General features: G+C 41.5%; 1 protein-coding gene across 3 annotated transcripts in view; it reads right to left on the bottom strand.

Moving 5' to 3' along the window:
• LOC139369823 (non-muscle caldesmon-like) overlaps nt 1-17,834 on the bottom strand; it is a 70,313-nt gene extending 52,479 nt beyond the window's left edge. For 2 of the 3 annotated variants that reach the window (XM_071109108.1, XM_071109117.1), the window contains exons 1-2: nt 17,482-17,834; nt 3,379-3,531 (exon numbers count right to left, since the gene is read on the bottom strand). In XM_071109108.1, the coding sequence (XP_070965209.1) occupies nt 3,379-3,531; nt 17,482-17,540 (212 nt within the window). In that variant the 5' untranslated portion in view covers nt 17,541-17,834. The remainder of the gene's footprint in view (nt 1-3,378; nt 3,532-17,481) is intronic. The other variant, XM_071109100.1, reaches the window with a different exon arrangement.
• Nucleotides 17,835-18,473: the final 639 nt, after the last annotated feature.

The following is an 18,473-nucleotide window of genomic DNA, read 5'->3' as shown; positions in this document are numbered from 1 at the left end:
CACCTACACATTGACTTGTACTCGTACCACATATATACAGCCAAATTATCGTTATTCATTGTCTATTTATTTTATTTTGATTTGAGGCCCAGCTCCTCCATGTCCTTGACATTATTGGCCAATCATTATCTATCTGCACTGACTCTTATCTTGCACTGAGCCAACACACACTCACTAGACTATATATACACACTATATACACCCTCACTAGACTATATATACACACCATATACACACTCACTCACATACCCTGCATTGTCACTCCTGCACAAAACCCACACACATTCACGTACACTACATATGCACACACACACACATTACACACACATGCACACTCACACACACACACACTTTTACACTCATCATTTGCTGCTGCTACACTGTTTTTTATTTAACTCATGTTATTTTTTATCCTGATGCCTAGTTACTTTACCCTACCTTCATGAACGTATCTACCTCAAATAGTTCATACCTCTGGTACGGATACTCCCTCTATATAGCTCCATTATTGTGTATTTTATTTTATTCCTCGTGCTACTATGTTATTTGTTGTATTTTTAATCTCCGCATCGTTGGGAAGGATTCGTAAGAATGCATTTCACGGCAAAGTCACCAGTTGTATTCGGCGCATGTGACAAATAACATTTGATTTGATTTATTTGGTTAGAGTAAATGTCATTCCTGTTCATCATGTTAAGCTTAAATACTACAAATTCAATTTTGACTTATTTTTTCCCCCACATTAGCTAGTTAACACAAAGTTAGTCAAAGGAAGCTAGCACTATGTTGATTTTGCGACAAACAAATGCATGGCTTTCGACCTATAAGCAGTAAAGCTAGGGAGGTCGATCTAGTCAACGTGGCACGGTAGTGGGTTGAGCTAAATGAGAGAGCTCGCTAGTAATTCTTCCCTTCCAGGTAGAAAAGCTAGTCGGTAGGATAGCCAAGTCTTTGCAGCTAGTGTGATGCTAGCTATCACAGGACAAAAAGGAAGAAGAATAGACCAAGCTAATTCCAGGGGTGTAAAGTGCTTAAGTAATAATTCTTTAAAGCACTACTTAAGTAGTTTTTTGGGGTATCTGTACTTTACTATTTATATGTTTGACAACTTTTACTCTACTATATTCCTGAAGAAAATGATATGCTTTTTACTCCATACATTTTCACTGACACCGAAAAGTACTTGTTACACTTTGAATGCTTAGCAGGACAGGAAAATTGTCCAATCCACAAACTTATCAAGAGAACATCTCTGGTCATCCCTACTGCCTCTGATCTGGTGGACTCACTAAACACATATGCTTTGTTTGTAAATTATGTCTGAGTGTTAGAGTGTTCCCCTGGCTATCTGTAAATAAAAAAAAACATAAAAATCATGCTGTCTGGTTTGCTTAAGGAATTTTAAATGATTTATACTTTAACTTTTGATGATTAAGTATATTTTAGCAATAACATTTACTTTTGAGACTTAAGTATTTTTAAAACCAAATAATTTTAGACTTTTACTCAAGTAGTGTTTTACTGGGTGACTTTAACTTTTACTTGAGTCATTTTCTATTAAGATATATATTTTTTACTCAAGTATGACAATTGGGTACTTTTCCCACCATGGGCTAATACTTACGGAAGCAAAAACTTTCCTTTCGGTAAAGTCACCCACCACAAAAGACGGAAAAACCTGCGTTCAGCGGCTTAACCTCAACGGCAAACCTGTTAACAGTTAAACAGGAAAACAGATCAAGTAATGCTGAGGAGAGCTAGAGTAGAACTCTTCTGTGAGGAAGAGAGGTGAGAATGATCAGAGGGCGGGAGAGTGGCTCTTTAGTAAGAGGGGAGGGGCTCCCTCATTCGCCACTCAACCTGTTTGTCTCTGACATAAGTGTTTGATTGGTTCTTCGAGCTACTTAGAGATTCTTGTGAATGCCAGAGTAAAATATGCAAATTAATAACTGAAAGAGAACAGTGAGTGCTTGAAAAGGTTTTGACATTTTCGAATGTCTGTTTTATGATCAAGCAACAATTACACGTCAAGTCATTCACTAAATCAAATCAAATCAAATTGTATTTCTCACATGCGGCGAATACAACAGGTGTAGTAGACCTTACAGTGAAATGCTTACTTACAAGCTCTTAACCAACAATGCTTTAAGAAGTTAAGAAGAAAAACGTTTTAAGTAAAAAAATAGATGAAAAAAATATATATATTATAGAAACAAAAAGTTACAAATAATTAAACAGCAGCTGTAAAATAACAATAGCAATAGCGAGGCTATATACAGGGGGTACCAGCACAGAGTCAATGTGTGGGGGCACCGGTTAGTCGAGGTAATTGAGGTAATATGTACACATAGGTAGAGTTAAAATAACCCGGTTTAGAAAGGTTTAGAAACGTGGAGCCATTGACATGATCAGCTGTTTTACTCTCTCTTCTCCCCACTTGAAGAAGGTGTTGGAGAGACAGTCTGTTATTAAATCTGTGAGATTAAAAGTGGCAGTTATCATAAGGGCCATGATATAGTAGTCATTTTTCAAGACACTTTGTAGTTAACATTCTTCTGAGATGCTGTAATGGGAAGGCAGCTGTGTGTTCTTCTTCACCCGGAGAGATTGAAGGAATGAGTGCGGGAGAGAGAGAGAGAGAAAAGAGAGAGAATGAACAAGTAGGGGAGAGAGAGAGTTAGAGAGAGGGAGGAAGAGCGACTGGGGTAGAGAGAAGAGAGAGAGAGAGGGATTAAGAGGAGATGCAGAGATTAATGGCTTTTCCCAAAGGAAATATTTATTTGTTGTAACCACGCATCCTCAGGATTGTGGAGCAGATCCATAAACAACTGAATGTATGGCAAGCAGGGGGAACTAACCGTCCCAGTAGCACTCCCATGATATGATAGACTGAGGCATCCACAGCTGGGAAGTCTGACAAACACCCCTTAATATAAATCATTGCATCAGTACAATCCAAAACATACTGTAATAGAGACACTGTAGTTTAGATTTGAGAGATGGGACATGACTGAGCGGGTGAATGAGTAATGTTTGGGACAGGAAATGAGTCATCTCAAATGACTGATCTACTATAGGTTCAATAACTCCATTATCATCTTGGATGAGTCAAAGTAAAGTACACTCTTAGAAAAAAAGAGTTCCAAAAGAGTTCCTCGGCTGTCGCTATAGGAGAACCCTTTTTGGCTGCAGGTTCTTGTAGAACCCTCTGTGGAAAGGGTTCTACATGGAACACAAAAGGGTTCTACCTGGAACCAAAAGCGTTCTACCTGGAATCAAATAGAGTTCTTCAAAGGGTTATTTTATGGGTACTGCCAAGGAACCCTTTAAGGTTCTAGAGAGCACCTTTTTTTCCTAAGACTGTATTTGGGTACTTACAGGCCGTCCTCGGCCAGGACCACATTGTCTAGTGAAAGTCCTCCAGGGTCCGAGGTGCTGCTGCTGCCCATACTGCGGAAGGACTCCCGGGCCCTCCGCCGACGCTCTCGCTCCACCTCCTCTGCATCCTCAACGCTCCTTTGGGTGGTGATTCTGTGGAGAGCCGGAGAGATGCATTGTTTAAAGCTATAGTCTGAGATTTGAAAAACAACTAAATGGGTCCTTGCCACTTGTTTCGGTATACTTCTGAGATATGGGACTAGGGAACAAATGTAATAAATCATGGAAATGACCATTGAACAGCTTTCAAAATCACAGACTGTAGCTTTAGAACCTAAATAAGGAACTGTTTTTAGCCCCGTCTGTCTTTGTGCGTTATATTTATAGCTGACATGGATTCTCTGAGTCATCATCCTGGGCTCGGCCTGGGCTCTCCAAAGAAGATGTTTTTAAAACAATGCCTAAACCCTCCGCTAAGCCCAGCGTTCAGCTCGCCACGGATGAGATTTTCTCACCCACCACAGCATCCCCCTCACCAGTAAACATGCACACACATGTGGCTGTCCTTTTGTTTGCATTTTACTGCAGCAACATACTTATCACAACAGTCTATTCCCCTTTCTCCACGGCAGAACAAACCAAACTCCCCATGGGACGCAAAAAGGGTTTAAAGTTCACCCTCGCTGATTTAGACATTTAGACATTGCCTGGAAGTGCATGCCATCTATTTTTCTGTAATTATGATGAGCAGATACTACAGCACGTATGGACGTGTCTGTTGTGCTGTATGTCTCTGTTGTGTAGCGAAGGGACCATGGTATTAGCCTCAGGGTGAATACACACACACGCAAACACACACACACACACAAACATACATTTGTATTTGCCTGAGGGTGAATGCAGGAGGACTGGTGGTTAATAGGTTCCATCTGTGTGTCAGGGTGTCAGATGACAGCACGCACAACCATTTGGCTTCTGGATCAATTAAGGCAGGCTCAGGTCACTAATAGGGCCCTAATGTGTCCCAGACCCAAGATCCTGTGTGTGTGTGTGGTGTGTGTGTGTGTGTGTGTGTGTGTGTGTGTGTGTGTGTGTGTGTGTGTGTGTGTGTGTGTGTGTGTGTGTGTATGTGTGTGGGTGTGTTGTTACCACCACCTGAGACCTTCAACCCATCTGTTTCAGTGACTCTCCATTTTACAACACCCCCTATAAAGAGCCATGTAGGTGGGATGGTCTGTAAAATCAGCCCCCCACCACCCATTAGTAATTTTCAGTTACAAGCAATAGCATCAGCTTCGTTCCCTCATTCCCCTCTTCTCCCTTTGCCTCCAGGCACTTTCTTTCTTTCCTGTTTTCCATTCGCGTAGCAGTTATGGTCAGCGTGAATAGGTAGGAGAGAGAGAGGCCAGGGGAGAATGACATGACCAAGTGCCCAAAACCACTGAGTTGTGAATCAGGAAGCTATTTCAAGATTTCACAAAGGCGATTTCACAGTATAGCACATTTGACACATCAGTTATGAGGTAAAATATAATTTGTGTGAGTTTGTCTCCAATTCTTTTTGGGCACAACCATTGTGGAGACAAGGACGCAAGCACAGCCAGTTGGTATGGTAGTAGTGGACGTTTCAGGACCAAGGCTCTCTGACTTAACTTTTATAACCTCTTATTATTTTTCCTTTAATCAGCATTATGGGATTATCTCATTCTTGGCACAAGTCAAATGTCTGACTCAGATGATGATGTAATTCATCTTTTGGTGTCTGGATTATAGATGGCCTTTCTTTCTTTGTCATCCTCTTTCAGTCACTGAATCTGTTCTCATTTAAACCTAATCTAAGTGACCCATTTTCTCACTCCATCTTTTAGATCTGTAACCGATCTGTAATAGCTTTATTTCCATGAACTCACTCTCACAGTAGTGAGAAAAGACACTCCAAAGAATATGGTTTACAGAATCTGGTTTACATTGGGGCTTATGTTGCCTTTCCTGACAATTGTATCAATGTCTAAGCTCGACTTCCTCTGAATAACGTTCAAAAGCAACAGCCGCAGGGCCAAGGAGCCAGACTCCGACAGTGAGACTGTTGAGGGAATGTTTTTGGGGCGGTTTTTGCCCCTTTGTAAATTCACACCAGAGCAAGCCTGAGCATGCCACTCCTGTCGCCACACAAAACTGAAGACAAACAGGCAAATGCCTCTCCAGAGCAGATGGGTCAGTGTTGTGTGTCACAGGTGAGTGTGATTAGCGGGAGTTCCTGGAGTGGGAACGGTTTCAGTATGATATGTTAGATTAATGAATAAAGAGACACAAATGTCATGTTCAAAAGCCATGTTCAAGTATTGTACAAGTCCCTACATGCAGGGTCTGGATAACAGAACAGCTAGCTGATTACCTATCAACTATATCCCTTAACATCATCCTTTTCAATAGAAAGTGCAAACGTAACAACACAACATTATGTTCTTAAGTTCTTAACCTCTCTAGGGTAGGGGGCAGCATTCAAAATTTTGGATGAAAAGCATGCCCAAATTAAACGGCCTGCTACTCGGGCCCAGAAGATATGATATGCATATAACTGGTAGATTTGCATAGAAAACACTCTATGCAAATCTACTCTATTCCAAAACTGTTAAATTTGTGTCTGTGAGTATAACAGAACTGATATAGCAGGCGAAAACCTGAGAAAAATCCATTCAGGAAGTAGTTTTCTTTTTGGTTTTGTAGTTTTCTATTCAATGCCATTACAGTATCAATTTGCAGTTCCTATGCCTTCCACTAGATGTCAACAGTCTTTAGAAATCGTTTCAGGCTTGTATTCTTATGAATGAGGGAGTAAGACCAGTCTGAACGAGTGGAACCTAACGTGACGCAGTGTTTTTTCAGGCGCATGTGCATTTCTTGTTTACCTTTTATGTTGACAACGTTATTGTCTGGTTGAAATATTATCATTTAAGCTAAAAAAACAACATGAGAATTGAATATAAACATCGTTTGACATGTTTCTATGAACTTCACGGATACAATTTGGATTTTTTTGTCTGATTTTGACTGAGTTTGAGCCTGTACTGAAGAAAACGCACTAACAAAACTGAAGTTTCTGGATATAAAGACACTTCATCGAACAAAAGGAACATTTATTGAGTAAATGAATGTCTTCTGATTGCCACCATATGAAGATCATCAAAGGTAAGGGATTAATTTTATCTCTATTTTATCTCTATTTCTGAGTTTTGTAACGCTTCTGCTTGGCTGGTTACTGTTTGAAATAATTTGTTCTGGGCTAGCTATGTTCTGGGCTAGGTATGCGTTCGCCTAAAAGCATTTTATAAATATGACACTGTGGTTGGTTTAACAAGAAGTTAATCTTTAAACGAACACAGGTTAATCTTTAAAATATACAATCGATAATATATCAACCGGGACTGTAGCTTTTTCAATAGGAGTGGGAGAGACAATGGCTGCCCCACTCTGTTGGGCAAGCAAAACTCTGCGAACACCCAGCTATCCACTGACACAATGTGATCTTTCTCCCTCATAATTCAAAATAAAAGCCTGAAACTAGGTCTAAAGACTGTTGACACCTTGAGGAAGACATAGGAAAATGAATCTGGTTGATATCCCTTTAAATTGAGGCAAGGCATCCAATGGAACAGAGAGCTTTCAGGAAAAACAGCACTTCCTTGTTGGATTTTCCTCAGGTTTTCGCCTGCAATATCAGTTCTGTTAGACACCCAGACAAGATTTTGACAGTTTTGGAAACTTTAGAGTGTTTTCTATCCTAATCTGACAATTATATGCATATTCTAGTTTCTGGGCCTGAGAAATAGGCAGTTTCAATTGGGTACGTTTTTTAGCCAAAAACAAAAATCCTGACCCCTACACTCAAGAAGATATCCTAGCTTCTGGATATGCATATAGCTTCTGGACCTGAGCAACAGGCCGTTTACTTTGGGCATGCTTTTCATCCGGATGTCAAAATACTGCCCCCTACCCTAGAGAAGTTAATCTCCTGCACCGCAGCCTCGTGTTTGGATAGCAGTCGTCCAGCAGTTGTCGTAGAGGCTCACAGACTACTGACAGGGTTGGCATGAACTTTGCGAGATAGTTTGCAAAGCTGATAAGATGCTGCTCTCCTTTTGCATCAGTCGGGTTTGGCATAACGAGGATCACTCTTACTTTCTCTTTGTCCGGCTGCAGGCCTTTGGCTGAGAGGATGTGGCAATAGAAGTGTCTTTCACTTTGAATTATAGTTTCTAGAAGGCCAAGGCGCACCTTAACTGGTCAGTGTCACGGATCCCCCCGGTACTGATCCTCATTCTGTTCACCAGATCCGGAGGTCTACGTCACTGGCTTTCTAGGGTTTACTGATCAGGATTCATTATCATCAATCCTGGACTGTCATGTCTGATTACACACACCTGGTTCCCATTTCCCCTGATTAGTATGTTATATATGTTCCCTCTCTTCCCTCTGTCTTTGTCGGTTATTGTTCCCATGTCCATTGTTGATGTGAGTACCTATGAGTTGGTGAAGCTGTTATGCTGAATGCTTTATATATTTTGTATTACGGGTATCGTCCCGTATCGTTCAACAAGGTTTACCCTCGCTCTTTTGTTTGGGTACATCCCAGTGTTTTGTATACGTGTTTGTTTTGTGTATATTAAAAAACCCAATTGTTTATTCCTGTGCCTGTCTCCAAATCCTTTATACCAGCGTGACAGTCGGCAGTGCTCCATCAGTGCTAGAAGCTTGACAACTTCGTTGCATTCTGCTTGTTTGTTGTGCCACTATAGCCTACAATCAGGATATCATCAGCGACTGGTAAAATGGCTTTGAGCCAGTAACTTGGGCTGCTTGCGTTGATATACCTCAGGCACCACGGAGACAACAAACAGGAGCTTGAGCCAGCGTTTCCGACTCCAAGGGGTCGAGAACGTATTCATGAAGCTACTTTCTTCATCCAACTTGCATTGCAGGAATGCATTTCGGTGTGTCCAGTTTGATGTCAAGTTATCTGTTATGTTAACTATCCAGAAAGGAGTGCAATAGGGTTCTGTAATTCTTATTTACAATGACGGCCTGCCAGGGAACAGTGGGATAACTGCCTTGTTAGATGTAGAACAACAGATTTTTATCTTGTCAGCTCAGGGATTTGATCCAGGAACCTTTTGCTTACTGGCTCAACACTCTAACCACTAGGCTACTTGCCACCCCTATATCTATATTAATATTGTTGATAGAATTGTGTCAAATGCTAATTTTAAGCTAATGACACAGTTGTTGTGCTTCATTACCGAATGAGGCCTTTGAAGAACTGCAGTCTGCCTTTGGTATTGTCCAGACTCAACTCTGTCAGATGAAATTGCTTTAAATTAGTTTGAAGCTAGGTTAAACACTATAGTGGAAAATTAAGTGGTGCTTTGTGAATGTTTTGACCCCTAGTTGCGCCACACTTTCCCAAACCATCTTGCTGTTCATTGTGTAAATTGATGTTTTTTAAACTGTATTACTTTGTTTTTATGTTGTAAATGTGTATGCAACTTTGTACAGTGTATGCAACATTTGTGGTCAGGTCTCTCTTGTAAAAGAGATTGTTAATCTCAATGAGACTAACCTTGGAAAATAAAGGTAAAACATATTTTTTTTAGGTTTTGGAGATTGATTGTTTACTGCCACGGCGATGGAATAGGAGATCTCTTTGCCTTCAGTCAACGAGGTAAGTGGTGATGCTAGCTAGCCAGCTAACAACAAGGTGATCACTATGCTGTAATGTATTTAGCATTAGACAACAGTGTTTCTTTGACTATGGAATGTAACTAAGCTTATACTGTACTTAGCTACAAAAATAACAAGTGCGTGGCTTTCGAGCCACTTCTGATCCCATGTTTTAGTATGATGTGTTAGAAGAATTCATTAAAACGGCATGAATGTCAAGTTCAATAGTCATGTTCAAGTATTGTACAAGTCCCTACATGCGGGGTCTGGATAACAGAACAGCTAGTTGATTACCCATTAACTAGACCCCGTAACAGGAACTGCCAGAGGGCTTTAACTCCTCCTGGAGCATAGGCCACCAACAACCTTAACCCACAGAGATGAAGGCCACTGCTAGGTTTCAGACTTTAGTTTCAGAGATGGGGAAGTTTGGCGATCTAAAACTAACCTAACAGCAGCCAGGGGATCACAAGCAATTACAATGTTTCATGATAATGTATTTGGTTGGCAAAGTACAGGCCGAAATATTGGCAGCTTGAGTCTTTTTCCCTCTGGAAGTTAAGGACATGATCTACCCCAACAATAAAGCTTTCAGGTGCACTGAGGGTGTTGGAATGATGATGTGGCAAAAAATGTGAACCCCTCTGGTAATTCATTCCCTAATTTCTGACTCCCATGTTAGGTTTGACACCTGGCTGTTAAAGAACCAGACTGGCCACCCAGAGACCACAGAGATCAGAAGAGGACAGGAACATATATTCCGGCTGTTGTGTAGAATTTGTACATAAAACACACTGTTTGCTTGACCGTTGTAAGTAGTAAAGTAATACTTGACTACAGATGCATTAGGTAACAAAGTAAGCATTTCACAAACAAAGTCGTTATTAGCGTAAATTAGAAAGGTTAATAGCACATGTTTAACAAAACAAGTTATGTTGTTTACTTGCTGAATTATTAAATAATTACATCCCCTGATAAAAGACAGACAGACACTGAGGAGGGGGTGCTGAGAAACCTTTCCATGATGATCTCATGGTTGTCATGAAACAAGTTAGAACAGTTACTTTGTGGAGGCCATTACATCAGCTAGTCACAATATCATGTTGTTGACGATACTGAAGAGATTAATTTTCCAAGAAGTGGTTGAACAAGTTACGAAATGAGAGGAGCACAGCTAATTTACTACATCTGGGAACCCAGATGACTCTGTGGTGCGCAACGCAAAAAAGGCAAGCAGGTCCGAGCACCGCAAATCCATTAGGGGTGCAAAAAGACAATACAGACTCAAACTTGAATTGATGTTCGACAACTCAGACTCGCGTTACATGTGGCAAGGTCAACAGACTATCATAGACTACAAAGGAAAATCCAGCTGTGAGGTGCCCACCGAAGCCTCCCTCCCAGACGAGCTTAACACATTCTATGCTAGCTTCGAGGCAGAAAATAACAATCCATCCAGGGAGACTCTCGCTGCACTGGACAACCAGGTGTTTTCGCTCTCCAAGGCTGATGTGAGGAAAACTCTCAAAAGCCGCTGGCCCAGTTGGCATCCCTGGTTGTGTCCTCAGAGTGTGTGCTGACTAGCTGGCGGGCGTCTTCTTTGCGGTCATCTTCTTGAACATATTCAACCTGTCCCTGTCCCAGGCTGTAGTCCCCACCTGCTTTAAGGAGACCACCATCATCCCGGTGTCCAAGAAAAACAAGGTTACATGCCCAAATGACTAGTGCCCTGTCACGCTCACCTCGGTCATCATGAAGTGCTTTGAGAGGCTGGTCATGGCCCACATTGATGCCAGGATGCCAGCCACACTAGACCCACTCCAATCCTACCTCTCCAGAAAATCCACGGAATATGCCATTTCCATCGCTATTCACACGGCTTTTAACACATCTGGACAAGAGGAAAACCTATGTGAGAATGCTGTTCGTTGACTGCTGTTCAGCATTCAACACTTTTGTTCCCTCCAAGCTTGACACCAAGCTCAGAGCCCTGGGTCTGGACACCACCCTCTGCAATTGGACCCTAGACTCCCTGACGGGCAGACCATAGGCCGTGAGAAATGGCAACAACACCTCCTCCACACTGACTATTAACATCAGAGCCCCCCAGGGGTGTGTCCTCAGTCCTCTGCTGTACTCATGTACCCATGTCTGCGTGCCTTTGCATGACCCCAACTCCATCATCAAGTTTTCTGATGACATCACGGTTGTAGGCATGATAACCAAACAACGAGTCAGCCTACAGGGAGGAGGTAAATTTACTGGCATACTGGTGTCAGTTGATTGTTGACTTCAGGAAGCAGAGGAGGGAACATGCCCCGATCCATATCAATAGGACTGTAGTAGAGAGAGTTACGAGTTTCAAGTTCCTTGGCATCCACATCACCAAGGACTTGTCATGAACCAACAACACCACCACTCTTGTCAAGAGGGTGCAACAGTGTCTCTACTTCCTAAGGCGGCTGAAGAAATTCGGCATGCCACCCTGGGGCAGCATAAACAAGGACCCCACACACCCCAGCCACAAGCTGTTCTCTCCCTTATCGTCAGACAAACGGTGACGGAGCATGAGGTCTCAACCAAGAGGCTCAGAGACAGTTCCTATCTACAAGCCATAAGACTACTGAACACTTGAAATGGACCTGCTCTGATTCTCCTCACCTTAGCACACATCACAACTGTTGCTACCAGACTCTTATTATACTGCTCAATTGATACATTTGCCCCCATCCCCCCTTCCCCAATATTCATGTAAATATTGTATTTTAAATTGTGTGTTCCTGTATAATACTTATGCTCAAATGTTTATTCTATTATAATGTAATTTACTTTGTTCGTATTCTTATTTGGTCAAAAGTTTGGACAGACCTACTCATTCAATGGTTTTTCTTTCTTTTTTTTACTATTTTCTACATTGTATCAACATCAAAACAATGCAATAACACATATGGAATCATGTAATAACCAAAAAAAAGTGTTAATGAATTTGAGACATTAAGTTGTGCTGTGACAAGTTAGGGGTGGTGTACAGAAGATAGCTCTATTTGGTAAAAGACCAAGTCCATATGATGGCAAGAACAGCTCAAATAAGCAAAGAGAAACAACAGTCCATCATTACTTTAAGACATGAAGGTCAGTCAATCAGGGAACAATTCAAGAACTTTTAAAGTTTCTACAAGTGCAGTCACAAAAACCATCAAGCGCTGTGATGTAATTGACTCTCATGAGGACCGCCACAGGAAAGAAAGACCAAGAGTTACCTCTGCTGCAGAGGAAGTAGAGTTACCAGCCTCAGAAATTACAGTCCAAATAAATGCTTTACAGAGTTCAAGTAAAAGACACATCTCAAGATCAACTGTTCAGAGACTGTGTGAATCAGGCCTTCATGGTTGAATTGCGGCAAAGAAACCACTACTACAGGACACACATAAGAAGAAGAGACTTGCTTGGGCCAAGAAACACGAGCAATGGATATTTGACCGGCGGAAATCTGTCCTTTGGTGTGATGAGTCCAAAATGTGAGATTTTTGGTTCCAACTGCCGTGTCTTTGTGAGAGACGCAGAGTAGATGAAAGGATGATCTTCGCATGTGTGGTTCCCACCATGAAGCCTGGAGGAGGAGGTGTGATGGTGTGGAAGTGCTTTTCTGGTGACACTGTCTGTGAATATTTAGAATTCAAGGCACACAACCAGCATGGCTACCACAGAATCCTGCAGCGATAGGCCACCCCATTTGGTTTGCACTTAGTGGGACTATCATTTGTTTTCAGCAGGACAATGAACAAACACACCTACAGGCTCTGTAAGGCTATTTTACCAAGAAGGGGAGTGATGGAGTGCTGCATCAGATGACCTTGGCTCTATAATTACCAGGCCTCTACACAATTAAGATGGTTTGGGATGAGTTGGACTGCAGAGTGAAGGAAAAACAGCTAACAAGTGTGCAGCATATGTGGGAACTCCTTTAAGACTGTTGGAAAAACATTCCAGGTGACTACCTCATTCCAGGTGACTACTGTGGTAGACTACTGGATGTAGTCACAGGTCGTCTATAATGTCAACTATAATCTTTGCTAGGTAAAGCCCCGCCTTATCTCAGCTCACTGGTCACCATAGTAACACCCACCCACAGCATGCGCTCCAGCAGGTATATTGCACTGGTCAACGAATTGCAAAAACCTCTGAAGCTGGGGCCTTTATATATCCCTCTCTAACTTTAAGCATCAGCTGTCAGAGCAGCTTACCGATCACTGTACCTGTACACAGCCAATCTGTAAATAGCACACCCAACTACCTCATCCCCATATTATTACTTACCCTCTTGCTCTTTTGCACCCCAGTATCTCTACTTGCACGTCATCCTCTGCACGTCTATCACTCCAGTGTTAATGCTAAATTGTAATTATTTTGCCTTTATGGCCTATGTATTGCCTACCTCCCTACTCTTCTACATTTGCACACACTGTACATAGCTTTTTCTATTTTTCTTTTCTATTGTGTTATTGACTGTAAGTTTTTTTTAATGTGTAACTCTGTTGTTGTTTTTGCCGCACTGCTTTGTTTTATCTTGGCCAGGTGGCAGTTGTAAATGAGAACTTGTTCTCAACGGGCCTACCTGGTTAAATAAAGGTGAAATATATATGTTTTTATAAAGTTTGTTGAGAGAATGCAAAGCTGTCTTTACGGCAAAGGGTGTCTACTTTGAAGAACCTAAAATATATTTTCATTTGTTTAATACTTTTTTGGTTACTATATGATTCCATATGTGCTATTTCAAAGTGTTGATGTCTTCACTATTATTCTACAATGTGGTGAGGTGTGTCCAAACTTTTGACTGGAACTGTATATGCGCACGTAATTTCTCAACTGCATGGAATACCATGATAAAGCTGTCCAATGAGCAGCTCTGGTGAAACTATTTGCATATCATCTTATCTCACCGTGTGGGATTAGATAGTTTATGTATCTATCAGAGGAGGCGCCCTCACTCTCTCTGTCTCTCTCTCACTTCATTCAAAACAGACCAAAATGCCTTTCTTGACCCATTCAAATGAATGTTACAACATGAGATAAAACGTGTTTAGAGGCCTCATCTGGTACCTCAAAGAGCGGCATGTCAATACCGACAAAAACAAACAGAACAAAAATGGAAACAATCTCAGAAAAATCTCTATGACACAAGCGCAGCTAGCAAAGCTACACTACTGTCAAGTGATTTTTCTGAGAGGGCAGTTTCATTGCTTTGTGTAAGTGCTTTTTAAAAAAAACAATAATAAGACTAAACTTTGAGTTTGTTTGGCTTCTAACATCAATATCTCTTTCTCACTTGATAGTAAATCTGAGACAACATAACATTTAGACAAGATGATGATGGTTCATGAACAAACTGAAAACCATACTTTCATTGCGGGGGTGAAAATCTGTAAAACAAATAAATAATACAAAACTTCAACAACACTTCCTAAAAGACTACAAGGGTTTGGCATTGTCAGACACCTTCTAATGATGGGATGGGACTCACTTGATAGTATATCTGAGGCAACAGAGCCTTTAGACAAGCGGATGAGAGGTTTGGCATAATCAGACACTTTCTAAGGAAGGGATGGGATGGAGGAGTGTCTGTCTGAAGCTGATGTCATCCATCTCTCTCCACTCTCCCAGAGTGGCACCATCTGCACTGAGGATTAGCCCAACTGCTTCTTAGGACACAGCTCTGATGCACTCCCTGGCCTGGCTGTAGTGTTTATGACTGTTCCCTAAACACATTGGTTGAAGAGCATTCTACTCCCCTCCTAACGGTTCCCTCACTCAGTGGTGTAAGGTACACAAGTAAAATACTTAAAGTACTACTTAAGTCATTTTTTGGGAGAGTATATCTATTTTACTTTATTATTTATATTTTTGACAACTTTTACTTTTTTCTCCACTACATTCCTAAAGAAAATATGTACTTTTTACTCCCAGAAATTGTCCGCTACACCCAAAAGTACTACATTTCAAATGCTCAGGCAGGACAGCAATATGTTCCAATTTATGCACCTATCAATATAATGCATTGTCATGTCTGGCATCTGGTTTGCTTAAAATATGGAATTTGATGTATAGCATTTACTTTTACTTTGTACTTTTACTCAAGTATGACAATTGTGTACTTTTTCCACCACTGCCCTCACTTTTAAAAGTTAATGCTCTGTTAACTCATACCCAAATAATGTTGCTGACTCATCTTATACTCACATTTGTGGTCAAAGCATAAATTGGAGAAAAAAACACTTCATAAAACCCCACCTCAAACTTTTCTCAAACAGACCGTTTAGAAAATGCTTGCTATTCACTCATAGAATATGATGTCATACATCTGAAGAGGATGAGCTGGCCAATCAGCGGGTCTAATGAACGGTATACGCCCACACTAAAAAAAACATCCTAACTCAGAAATGGCAACATCAGAGTAAACAAGAAGGCTAGTAAAAGGTATCACACACACACACACACACACACACACACACACACACACACACACACACACACACACACACACACACACACACACACACACACACACACACACACACACACACACACACACACACACACACACACACACACACACACAGCCATAATCAGGTTCATCAAAAAGCTGTGGGACGACACCAGTTTGAAACATGTTATCATTGGATGTTAATCACATCTTTAACACCGTGCCTAAAGATAAACAGACTTCTCATTGGCATGTCAAAGCAACTGGCAGAGCATTTCAAAGGGACAAGTGTGTGAGAGACAATTGTGCGAGAAAATATCGTTTTTGGCAGCCCTGAAAAAATACCCACAAAAATGTATCTTGTATTCCACACCCTCGGAGCAGCCTAAGCCTCGACTCTCACCTGCTCTGCTCCACCTGAAATCCTCAAGCCTGCCTCTCCTCTCCCATTGACAAAACTGGAAAACTCTGATTACACAATCAAAACAAAAGGATTGTATTTTCATTGAAGACTGAATGCAGCACTCATTCACTCTCTTTCACGTATTCTTTTGTTGATCATAATGGTTGAAGTGTCTTAAGGTCCCTTTCCCAAACAGCATTCTGTGTTCCTTCAAACTGGGAAGTAAATAAGACTGTTCGTTAATGGGACTGTATTGGTTCTCTTTAGATGGAATCAATGTTATTTTCATGTCTCATGTTATGTCCATTTACAGTAATTTAGCAGATGCTCTTATGCAGAATTGTTTCGTACTGGTCCACCTTGGGAATCAAACTACAACCCTGGCGTTGCAAGTGCCATGCACCTCTCTCATAATCTTTCTCTTTATCTCTCTTTTCTTCCCTCTCTCTGTCCCTCTCTCTCTCTCTCTACTTATCTCTCTTCCACCACCCTCCAAGCCTCCTAAATGAACAACAAACAACCCAGTCAGGAGGGCTGATGAAAAGGTCTGTCTCTGGTGACAGAGTGGCGCTCTGCTTCAGTGCCTGTCCAGGTTGTGTCAACGGTGATAAGACCCAGGGCAATGGTCATTGAATAACCCCTCCTGTAATCAGAGCAGCAGGAGAAAGCCCAGGGCCTGTATTTATAAAGCGTCTCAGAATAAGAGTGCTGATTTAGGATCAGGTCCCCCCTCTTAGTCATTATGATTTAAAAGACACGTGATTTAAAAGGCAAAACTGATCCTTGATCAGCACTCCTCCTCGGAGACGCTTTGTGTATGCTGCTGTGTGGTCTGATCTCTGATCTCTGACCCACATCTACAGTAGAGTACACTGATCCTTCCCTCTGGTGCCCAATCAGACAAACATGTTTACTAAGGAGAGGCTAGCCAGAACTGGGGATATATGGACACATGGTTTAACATATGGATGATATTATGCAGTATATCAAACAGTTCAGTGTATTTTTTGTGTAAAATATGGATTTTAGACAAATTAATGCAGCAGTTTTCCTCAGGCAAAAAAGGGTGTTCTGAGTTAAAGGAGGACAGGTTCTGACTCACGTCCATATGTGGAACACCAACACCAGCTGTAATTGAAGACCATTCCTAGATTAGTATACAGCATTTTGTCTTGAATTTTCCAGCTGCTTCGTGTGTTTGAGTTGTGCGCTGTTTAGGCCACACAGTACCTGTGCCTCAGTCACAGTAACTATTAACCTGATTGCTGCCGTGTGTCCACAAAACAAAGAGCTCGAGAAAGGGGCTGGAGCTACAACTCAATTTACTCTAGCATGCTGCCTGTAAACATAATATAGCACTATGACTCAATTTACGAGAGTCTAGCATACCTTTTCTTTATCATTTTCTCTAGCTCTTCCCTTCTGATAAACAGCATGCTTAACTCTCTTTCTCTATTCAATCTATTTGTACTCCAAAAACTGTATTCATATTTTTACTCACTTCAAGAGGTTCTGCAAACCTTGCTTGCTGGTGTTTCTTCTCGGGATTGCACGTGACATGTCTCCTTTCTCCTCTTCTTCCCCTTTTAATCAGATAAATATGTGACAGTGTAGCTCCTCTTCTTCCTCAGAATAACCTCTCTGTATCTTCCAGTCCTGAGCCCAATGGCCAGCGTGGATGTTTCTATAAGACAGATTTATGTACTCCTTTTCCACTCATTCACTCTCGGACACACACACACACACACAGACACAGAAACACACACACAGGGATTTCTGTTCTCTTAGATCCTGTCCCCTGCGCAGCCTGTTGAAAATGTGAGGAGCGTTCAGAGCAGCACTCTCTTTCCTCTCACAGAGACAGGCTTTAGTCACTGCCCACCTCCCCTCCTCCTCCTCTCCCTCTTTCCCACATGTGGTTCTCATTGAGTGCTCAGAACGTGGCCCAACATCTTTTTACCTCCCTTCTGCAGGGTCATGTGGCTTTCCCTGGGGGAGGTGTAAAACGATAAACCAGACTTCTCTAATCCAGACCCCTAACACCCCCCTGTCTCTCTGTCTGTTGCCCAGCCTATGCACTCGCCAGATCTCAAGTTTCACTCAGATTAGATCAGATTAAGAAAAACAATAAAGATATAACTGTTTGGACACAAACAACACTTAATGGTCCTGGAATTACTAATAATCAATAGCAATATTGAGTAGGTTCTGTTTTATTTGCCAATCATAAAGTAGTAAAAACACTGTGAGTGAACACATTGTGTTTATCACATGACAAATATACGTATATATAAGTCATGTGGAATTTGGAGAAGGCCTACTGGGCGCACCATGTCATTTCAATGTGGAAATTTGGGTAATATTTGGTTGAGACGTTGATCAGTGGGATTTCATCCTTTATGCACACATTCAGAAAGACAGACAGAAGTTTGTGGAATTCCCACTGTTTCATCACTATGCTTTCAGCCATCTAAAAGCACAGCCAAATTCCAA

Source organism: Oncorhynchus clarkii, chromosome 2, assembly GCF_045791955.1.
Source record: "Oncorhynchus clarkii lewisi isolate Uvic-CL-2024 chromosome 2, UVic_Ocla_1.0, whole genome shotgun sequence".
Lineage (NCBI taxonomy): Eukaryota > Metazoa > Chordata > Actinopteri > Salmoniformes > Salmonidae > Oncorhynchus > Oncorhynchus clarkii.
Note: the sequence above shows the minus strand (reverse complement) of the source record. Positions and strands in the feature narration are given on the sequence as shown.